Source organism: Bison bison, unplaced genomic scaffold (genome assembly GCF_000754665.1).
Source record: "Bison bison bison isolate TAMUID 2011002044 unplaced genomic scaffold, Bison_UMD1.0 scf7180017864252, whole genome shotgun sequence".
NCBI lineage: Eukaryota > Metazoa > Chordata > Mammalia > Artiodactyla > Bovidae > Bison > Bison bison.
The window spans coordinates 4,200,575-4,211,612 of record NW_011494824.1 but is presented as its reverse complement, the minus strand read 5'-3'; the positions used below and the strand labels follow the sequence as shown (position 1 = coordinate 4,211,612).

Below are 11,038 nucleotides of genomic sequence, written 5' to 3'. Positions count from 1 at the left end.
TCTCAAGAGTCTTCTCCAACACCACAGTTCAAAAGCATCAATTCTTTGGCGCTCAGCTTTCTTCACAGTCCAACTCTCCCATCCATACATGACCACAGGAAAAACCATAGCCTTGACTACACGATGGTAGTTTGTATCTAACAGTCCCAAACTCCTCATTGACCCCTCCTTACCCCTTTCCCTTTTAGTCACCATAAATATTTTTTCTGTGTCTGTGAGTCTGTTTCTGTTTTGTATATAAATTTATTTGTATAATTTTTTAGATTCCACGTATAAGTGATATCACATTTTTGTCTTTTCTTACTTCACTTAGTATGGTATCCATGTTGATGCAAATGGCATTATTTCATTCTTTTTTATGACTATGTAATATTCTGTTGTGTAATACATATCCACATATGCCACATTTTGTTTATGTACATATGTATTCATCTCTCAGTAAACACTAGGTTGGTTCTACGTCTTGGCTATCATACATAGTGCTGCTATGAACACTGGGCTGCTATCTTTTTGAATTAGAGCTTTCATCTTCTCAGGATATATGCCCAGGCACGGGATTGTTGAATCGTATTGCCACTCTATTTTTAGCTTTCTAAGGAACCTCTATACTGTTTCTCATAGTGGCTGCACCAATTTACATTCTAACCAGCAGTGTAGAAAGGTTTGCTTTTCTCCACACCCTCTCTAACACTTATTATTCTTAAGAGGTTTTAATGATAATCATTTTGACCAGTGTGATGTGATGCCTTATTGTGGTTTTGATTTGTGTTTCTCTAACAACTAGCGATATTGAGCATTTTTTCATGTGCCTATTGACCATTTTTATGTCTTCTTTGGAGAAATATCTATTTAGGTCTTATGCCTATTGTTCAATTACATTGTTTGGTTTTTTGTTACTGAATTATATACTGAGTTTGTATATTTTGGAAATTAAGCCCTTGTCAGTAGCATCATTTGCAAATATTTTCTCCTATTATATAGGTTGTCTTTTCATTTTATTGATGGTTTTCTTTGCTGCAAAAGCTTATAAGTTTGATTAGGTCCCATTTGTTTCTTTCTGCTTTCATTCACTGCCCTGGGAGACTGACCTAAGAAAATATTGGTACAATTTATATCAGAGAATGCTTTGCCTATATTATCTTCTAGGAATTTTATGGTATCATGTCTTCTATTTAAGTCTTTAAGGAATTTTCGGTTTATTATTGTGTGTGGTGTGAGGGAGTATTCGAACTTCAGTGATTTACATGCAGCTGTCCAGCTTTCCCAGCACCACTTGCTGAAGCGCTGTACTTTTTAGGATTCCACACAGAATGGTATCATACAGTATTTGTCTTTCTCTGTCTCACTTCACTTAGCATAATGCCTTTCAGGTCCATCCATGTTGTTACAAATGGCAAAATGTCTCTCTTTTTTAGGGTTGAATAGTACTCCATTATGTATATCTACCACATCTCTTTTATTCATCCATGTGATGGTGAAAACTTACTTCCATATTTGGCAGTCATAAATTTGCTGGGTCATATGGTAGTTCTGTTTTTAGTTTTTGAGAAACCTCTATTCTCTTTTCCACAATGACTGTACCAATTTGCACTCTTGCCACAAGTGTATGAGGGTTCCCTTTCTTTGTATCCTCACCAGATTTGTTATTTGTATTCTTTTTGATAATAGCCATTCTGACAGGTGTGAAGTGATATCTCGTTGTGATTTTGACTTGCATTTCCATAATGATTATCGATGTTGAGTATCTTTTCATGCGCCTGTTGACCACCTGCATTTCCTCTTTGGGACAATGTCTAATCAGTTCTTCTTCCCACTTTTAAATTGGGAGAATCAGTTGTGTTTTTGACAAGGATGCCAATATAGTTCAATTGGGAAGAATAATCTTTTCAATAAATATTACTGGGATACCTAGATATTCACATGCAAAAGGATGAAATTAAATTCCTACCTCACAGAATACACAGAAATTAACTTAAAATGGATCATAGACATGAAAGTAACAACTAAAATTATAACAGTTTTAGAAGAAAACATAAGAATAAAACTCTGTGACTTTGGATTAGGCAGTTTCTTAGAAAAAAATACCAAAAAGCAACAAAAGAAAAGATAAGTTGTTCTAAACCAAAATTTTAAACTTTTTTTTCTGCAAATGATACTATCAAGAAAGTAAAAAAACAACTCACAGAACTGGAGAAAATATTAGCAAATCATGTATCTGATATAGGACTTGTGTTCAGAACATATTAAGAATACTTGCAGTCAATCATAAACAGATGAATAGCCCATTTTTAAAATGAGCAAAGGATCTGAATAGACATTTCCTCCAAAGAAGTTGTATAAATGATCAATATACACATGAGAAGGAAAATGTAAATCAAAACTCCAGTGAAATACCCCTTCATACCAGCTAGGATGGCTGTAATAAAAAAGACAGACATTTGTAAGTACCACTAAGAAGAGGATAGGGAGAAATTGGAATGCTCATACATAGCTAGTAAGAGTGTAAGATGGTGCAGCTGCTTTGGAAACTAGTTTAGCAGGTCCTTAAAAGTTTAAATATATAAAGTAGATGTAGCAAGTCTACTCCTAGATACACCCCCAAGAGAAATTAAAACAAATGTCCATACAAAATCCTTTACATAAGTATTCATTATAGGCAAAAAATGTAGAAACAACTCAAATGGCCATAAAATGATGAGTAAATAAAGACATTATGATATATCCATATGATGACTATTATTCAGCCATTTAAAAGGTAGTTGTACTGATACATGCTATAAAATGGATGTACCTTGAAAACATTATAAATCATATGGTTTGTAAGTTATATTTCAGTAAAGCTAATGTGACAAAATAATCAACTTGGATACTTTTGTAAATCTTTATGCCCAAGCTGAACCCCGGATCAATGAGATCGTTCTCTTATGGTGAAACTCAAGCATCAGTATTTTTTAAAGTTCCCCAGGTGATTGCATTGTGTAGCCAAGATTGAGAATCACTGCTCTAGAATCAGCTCTAATCTAAATGAGCTTCTAATTTAGGAAACTCTAGAAAAGTTCAGATCCCAGTAAGAGGACTCCAGGAAATTTCCACCAGTCTCGCTACTCAAAGTGTGGTCCTCAGACCAGTATCACTGGGGACCCTGTTAAAAATGTAGATTCCTGGGCAGCCTTCACCCTGGCTCTAGTAAATCAGAATCCACAATTTAACAAAAGCCCCAAGTTATCTAAAGTTTGAGAAGCATTGCCCCAGGTCAGTGATTCGCAATCTTGGCTGCATGTTGGAATCATCTGGGAGTTATACTGATGCCTGGGTTCCACCCCCCAGTGATGCTACTGGTATGAGGTACAGCATCTGGATTTTAGAAGCTTCTAGGTGATTTTAATGTGATACAAATTAAGAATAACTGGTATAAACGTACTGTTTGGGGACATTTAGTGGCAAAAAGAAGAAAAGACAAGTATTTTAAAATAAAATATATTTTGTTTTCAACATAGAGGACTGAGGAACATGCATAAACAAATGGAGATCATTGATGTCAAAAATTTCCAGAAGCGCAGGGAAGGAATGGGAGTAAGACAATAGTAGGGAAGGTTTGCCCTAAAAAGACATTGAAAAAGTAAAAAAAAAAAAATGACCAAGCATTTTCCCCTCCAAGTACAAGAGTGAGATCTCTTTTTATAATATACGATTATTGGAGACTATGCAAATTTAAGTGGCCAAGGATCTGTGGTTCTTGAGAGAAGAGTGTTTTTAAATTCTACCGCAAAATGTTCAGCAGCTACTTACTGAACTTTTCTGTTTTTTTGCTCTTTAAAAAAGAGTGTTAATATATTAATTCAGCAATAGATAATCCTTCCCAATAACCAGGGTACCAGTGTCCCAGTATTGGTGTCCAGTCCCAGTTCTGGGGAGATTGAATGCTTACAGGCAATGGGAGCTGAGCTGGGCGGGAGGTGCTCTTCCTGGGCATGAAGGACGCCCCTCGCCAACAATGGGCCTCACCTTGTTACGACCGGAGTCTCTCTACCCTCACTGGTCTTTGCAGAATCATGACTCTAAAGTGTCTCCTAGACAGAGTCACAAAGCTCACAGAGTTGGTCTTCGTGATCTCTCATTTCATCCCCCTCCACCAGCCTTAGTCTCCACGTGCTCTTCCCCGGGTGACTTGAGTCTGCTCTGTTTCAGCATCAATATACGGCACGCTTGTCTCCATTGAAATGAGCCACATGGGTTCTGTGCCTTCAGGAGTCGGGGTGTGTGTGTGCGTGTGTGTGTGTGTATGCATCTGTGTGTGTGTCTGTGTGTCAGTGGTCTAGTGATCTGTGCTAACTTAATGCGTAACTGTTAAAGGAAACCCACAGCCCCTTTTCCTCCTCCTCCTCCTCCTCCAGCTTTTCTGCCTCCCTCCTTTCTCCTTAACATCTCCCTCTCTTTTTTCTCTTATTCCCTCCATCTTAGGCACTGAAACCCTGAACCCTTTATCAAAATGAAAGAAGTGATGTACGTGTTGAGACTTGAGAACCAACCCAGTGACCATAATACCTTTACTGTGTTTTCTACCTTTTGTTAAAGGCAAGTCTGATCTTAAACGTACCAGGACATTTCTACATACTGAGAGGGAAATCACATGATCAGTTATTACCAGTATGTGATAGCATGAGTGAGTGGCGTGCAATTAAATTCCAAAAATCAACTAATGTGTTTAAATACTGCAGGTACAACATGACCATGGGTCATTTTCCTGTCTTTAAATTTCCCAATTCTGTAAACTATCTGAGTTTTCTCTTTTCATGCTTTTTAAAGTCTTTATGAAATAATAAAAATGTTCACAAGCTATATACTACCTTAAAAAGAATCTTAAAATTTTTCTGATGACAATAATGATGCATGCAGCTGTATAAAGCACTGTCGAAAGTCTTGTAGTGTCCCAACCCATCCCCCCGTCCCAGCTAATAGTTTGGTGTACATTTTATCATATTTTCATTATCACCATCTTCCCTTTACATGTATGTATGCATTTTTAAAAAATCCACCTGGAGATATTTCTAAAATCCATCACTTTCCAAAGGACTAGCCCCAGGGAATAGGTACATGAGCTTGTCTAAGGATTTTAATAACTTCTTATATTTTGATGTGGGGTAACCTTTGCCAACAAAGGTCCATCTAGTCAAGGCTATGGTTTTCCTGTGGTCATGTATGGATGTGAGAGTTGGACTGTGAAGGAAGCTGAGCACTGAAGAATTGATGCTTTTGAACTGTGGTGCTGGAGAAGACTCTTGAGAGTCCCTTGGACTGCAAGGAGATCCAACCAGTCCATTCTAAAGGAGATCAGCCCTGGGATTTCTTTGGAAGGACTGATGCTAAAGCTGAAACTCCAGTACTTTGGCCACCTCATGCGAAGAGTTGGCTCATTGGAAAAGACTCTGATGCTGGGAGGGATTGGGGGCAGGAGGAGAAGGGGACAACAGAGGATGAGATGGCTGGATGGCATCACTGACTCCATGGACGTGAGTCTGAGTGAACTCCGGGAGATGGTGATGGACAGGGAGGCCTGGCGTGCTGCGATTCATGGGGTCGCAAAGAGTCGGACACGACTGAGCGACTGAACTGAACTGAACCCAAAGTTTGGGCTTCCCAGGTGGCCCTAGTGGTAAAGAACCTGCTTACCAATGCAGGAGGCTTAAGAGACATGGATTCGATCTCTGGGTCAAGAATATCCCCTGGAAGAGGGCATAGCAACCCACTCCAGTGTTCTTGCCTGGAGAATCCCATGGACAGAGGAGCCTGGCAGCCCATAGGGTCTCAAAGAGTCAGACATCACTGAAGAGACTTAGCACACATGCAACCCAAGATTTATGATAATTCAGTTCCTTTAAATGTACATGTAGTTTTCTTGACTTATTTAATAACTTGAAGTCTCTAATGGTATTTGGTTATTGTTTAAATCACTTGTCTTATTTTGTATTTCCTTGGCTTATATCTCTGACCACGTCCTTATCAAAATATCCTGATTAGTAGATTTTAAAAAGTAGCATCACTACATACATGACTTAAAAAGGTTGGTTGACTTTTGGTTTTTTCACTCCTGTCTGTATCATGAGATTCTACCTGCGATGATTTTCCCCAGCACATAATTCATCACTGGGATTACTCATAACCTTTAGTTTCAAAATTCATCTCTTGCTATTAAGTTTCATTATTTTGCAGTATCTGTGGCTCTTCTGAATAATGAAAAAATGAAATGAATGATATACAGATAAAGTGAAAGTGAAGTTGCTCAGTTGTGTCCGACTCTGTGCAACCCCAAGATGGCAGCCCCCCAGGCTCCCCCATCCCTGGGATTCTCCAGGCAAGAATACTGGAGTGGGTTGCCATTTCCTTCTCCAATGTGAGAAAGTGAAAAGTGAAAGTGAAGTTGCTTAGTCGTGTCCGACTCCTAGCGACCCCATGGACCCCAGCCTACCAGGCTCCTCCATCCATGGGATTTTCCAGGCAAGAGTACTGGAGTGGGGTGCCATTGCCTTCTCCTGATATACAGATAAATTCCCTTTAAAAATTATTGGAAAAAATATCTTTTATTTAACCATGCCTAGTACTTTGGGATATTCCAGTGAGCTCTACTTATAAAGATGAGAAATCTGAAAGTTCCTCCACCTTCTTTCTTGTCTTTTTTTTTTTTTGGATTGAATGAATTCTGTTTTGTTTTAGTCCAGAAAAGTCATACCTTTGTTTCTAAGTTACCTAAAATTTCAACATGTAAATTTTACTTTACTAAAATCTAAATTTAATGTACAATTGTATCCTCTTCCAAATAATACAAAGACTTTCAAATGTTTTTATTCTGATTTCCCCTCCTGACTTACTTGCTATTTTTATCAACCAGATTTTAGCTCTGTTTGCTTGCTTTTTTTAACCTCACAAATTAGACATCACCGTTCTGTTAAGATTTGCTTATCTTCATCTTTTTTTTGCTTATCATCCCTACTTATATTCAGAGCTTCTGGGATGAAACCCTAGTTCCTATCATTTTGGATTGGTTGACAGTCTCCATGATATACAGGTCATTAGTTAAATGTGTCAGGAAGAAAATGAGAAGCCCCAGGAAATAGCCCCCACACATGCACAGAGCTGCCCCCAGGCCTAGAAGCATCCTTGGATGTTTTCCTCCCACTCTCTAGTTAGAGGCTTTTATGGAGTAGAGAGGAAAAAGGAAATCTTATAGAATCCTGAAGTTAAATATATTCACTTTAAAGGATTGTTTCTTATTCTGAGACTGTATTTGTCCTAACTTTTGTTGCCATTAAAATTACCTTTATTTTGTAAAATAATGGATGGTGATGATAGTTGAAAGTTTTTTTGGTTTTGTTTTTTATTCATGAGGTTTGTTTTAAGTTTTCCACGCTTGGCAAGTATAACATTGCCGTTCACAACCCAGATTTTTTGAAAATTTACGAGTACTTGAAATCCTAAACCACTACTGTAGACAACTAACTGTGAGTTTGGTATGTGGACATTGAAGCATGTATTCTTGGTTACATTAGGGGCTTTATTGGTTATTCAGATGTGGACAAATCCTGTAGTATTAGTAGTATTTTGCAACATTATGTTGTATTATCAAGTAGTCCTTTGGAGTCTCCCAACGATTGAAGTTATGTCTAAGAACTTCTTCCATAAGGCTGGATCTATACGAGCAAAGTGATCTGGGTGCTTTTTGCACACCTTGTGTACAACTGGTGATGTTTATGCTCCCAATTTTTAAAAAAAACACTCACAACCAAATATTTGGCCAATAACTTACTATGTATCTTTCTCATTTGAAACATGAGCAGGTTGAACTGCTTTCCAAGTTTGTTTTCAACACTAATGTGAGTTGTGATTGCACTTGCACATATGGCAGGATACAGGAAGCTTGGGGCTGGTTCACTGGGATGACCCAGAGAGATGGTATGGGCAGGGAGGTGGGAGGAGGGTTCAGGATGGGGAACACGTGTACACCCATGGCGGATGCATGTTGATGTATGGCGAAACCAGTACAATATTGTAAAGTAAAAAAATATATATAAATTAAAAAAATAAAAAATAAAATGTCTTAAAGAGATATAACTATTTCATATGTATTTATATTGCATGTAAGTTTCACACTATAAATTTAGATGCAGAAGACACTCATTTTTCTCATATGGGCTCATTTAAAAGGCTGCATCTGTGATATGGGCACTGCCATCTTAGCAGATGCTGTTTCTTCCTTTCCCTGTGAGTGCTCAGTGTGGAGCCTACACTAGAGTTCTCATTTCACTGCTGTAACGAATGGTCATGTTTAAGTACAGTCACATTATTTATTGCAAAGGGTCACAGAACTCATCTTTGTAATGGTCACATGCTTGACACTGAAGTTGTTATGTAGACATTCAGTCATTGTGACAATGTAGACAAGCGATGACTACTTGAAGATGCACAACCACAGATTTTGGAGGCCTCTGAATTCATGACAGAGTTGTTAACTGGCGGTTTTGTTATTTCCTATAAGTACAAGGAAAGGAAGTATTGCAGTTACTCATACCCATTTGAAAGAGGAAATTAACATTTTCTAAAAAATTCTTTTTCAGTGAAGGAAGCCCGTCCCCCAGAATGGAGCTGCTGCACAATATCGACCCAAACTTTGTAGATACTGCACCATGTGAGTACGTTGTTTATTGCTGCTAACTCACGTCTCTTTGGCTTACAAAGATGGTTTTATTGCCCAGTGGCTGTCTAGCCTACTTCTCCTTCTCCACTTGAGTTCGCTGTAAAAGTGAACATTTCTCCATGGCACCTGTGCCACCAGTGTCCCTGGGCTTTGTTCACAGACACGGTGAATGCTGCTAATGAGCTATGTGACCTTCTAAGCCTGTTCCCTCCCCGAGCCCCAGCTTTCCCATCTATAAAAGGAGAACCCATTGCTGCCCTATAAATACATTCTTCAGTACCGTTTTTCTAGATTCTGTATATGTGCGTTAGAATATGATACTTATCTTTCTCTTTCTGACTCACTTTACTCTGTATGATAGGTTCTAGTTTCATCCACCTCATCAGAACGGACTCAAATGCATTCTTTTCATGGCTGGGTAATATTCCATTGTGTATATGTACCACAACTTCTTTATCCATTCATCTGTCGATGGGCATCTAGGTTGCTTCCGTGTTCTAGCCATTGTAAATAGTGCTGCAGTGAACATTGGTGTATGTGTATCTTTTTCAATTTTGGTTTCCTCAGGGTATGTGCCTAGGAGTGAGATTGCTGGGTCATACGGTGGTTTTATTCCCAGTTTCTTAAGGAATCTCCATACCGTCTTCCATAGTGGCTGTGATCAATTTACATTCCCACCAACAGTGCAAGAGTGTTCCCTTTTCTCCACACCCTCTCCAGCATTTATTGTTTGTAGACCTTTTGATGATGGCCATTCTGACTGGTGTGAGGTGATATCTCATTGTGGTTTTGATTTGCATTTCTCTAATAATGAGCAGTGTTGAGCATCTTTTAATGTGTTTGCAATGGAGAAACAGACATAGAGAATAGACTTATGGGGAGAGGGGAGGAGAGGGTGAGATGTATGGAGAGAGTAACATGGAAACTTACATTACCATATATAAAATAGATAGCCAACAGGAATTTGCCGTATGGCTCAGGAAACTCAAACAGGAGCTCTGTATCAACCTAGAGGGGTGGGATGGGGAGGGAGATGGGAGGGAGGCTCAAAAGGGAGGGGATATATGTACACCTATGGCTGATTCATGTTGAGGTTTGACAGAAAACAGCAAAATTCTGTAAAGCAATTATCCTTCAATAAAACAATAAATTAAAAAGAAAAAAATTAAGTCAGAGAAAAGCAAATATTATATATTGCTACATATATGTGGGATCTAGAAAAATGATATAGGTTATCTTATTTGCCAAGCAGAAACAGAGACACAGATATAGAGCTCAACCATATAGACCCCGAGGGGGAATAGGAGACGGATGAACTGGGAGATTGGGATTGACATATATACACAATTGATACTATGTATAAAATAGGTGATTAATTAAGAAATATTGCTGTGATGACAATATCCCCTCAGCTTATCTATGGGTTCAATGCAATCTCTTTTAAAATAGTGGCTGGGTGCAAGTTGAGAATAATTTTTACATTTTTAAAATTTAATTTTTATTTTAGAGTGAGATGTGCTTGATCTACAATGTTGTGTTGATTTTGGGCGTGCAGCCGCTGGTTCAGTTGTACATATGTGCTTGCACACTCAGTCGCTTCTGCCGTGTCTGACTCTTTGCAGCCCTATGAACTATAGCACCCCGACCCCCAACCAAGGCTCCTCTGTCCATCGGATTATCCTGGGAGGAATCCTGGAACGGGCTGCTAGTTCCTCCTCCAGGGGATCTTCCCGACCCAGGGGTCGAGCCCATGTTCCTCCGTTGCAGGTGGATTCTTTATCACTGAGCCTCCTGGGAAGCCCATACGTGTACATGTATCTGTTCTTTTTTGATTTCTTTTCTCGTATAGGTTATTACAGAATACTGAGTGGTTTTTACATTTTTTTCAGCTTTGTTATTACTTCCTTTTAGATCTTTTTGAAAAGTGAAAATTGTAGAGGGCGGCTCAAGAGGGAGGGAACACGTGTGTGTACCCATAGCTGATTCATGTTGATGTATGGCAGAAACCAACACAATATTTAAAGCAACTATCCTTCAATTAACACTAAATGTTTAAAAAAAAAGGAGACCCCATCTTTGAAAAGCCAGTTCCCTCTCCGAGCCCCAGCTTTCCCATCTATAAAAGAAGAACCCATCTCTGAGCCTCCCTGTAACCGTCAGCGTAGTGCTGTTATTGCCCCATTCTTACCTGAGAGTGTCAGAACCTCCTTCCAGAAAACTCAAGGCCAAATCATCAGCTTGAGCATGAGCAAAAGGGGTACAACAAGGCTGTATATTGTCACCCTGCTTATTTAACTTATATGCAGAGTACATCATGAGAAACGCTGGGCTGGAAGAAGCACAAGCTGG

General features: G+C 38.8%; 1 protein-coding gene across 1 annotated transcript in view; it reads left to right on the top strand.

Annotated features, from left to right (window-relative positions):
- ARSB (arylsulfatase B) overlaps positions 1-11,038 on the top strand; it is a 176,982-nt gene that overhangs the window by 105,674 nt on the left and 60,270 nt on the right. Inside the window, exon 6 of the mRNA XM_010847636.1 lies at positions 8,610-8,680. Coding sequence (XP_010845938.1) covers positions 8,610-8,680 — 71 coding nt within the window. The remainder of the gene's footprint in view (positions 1-8,609; positions 8,681-11,038) is intronic.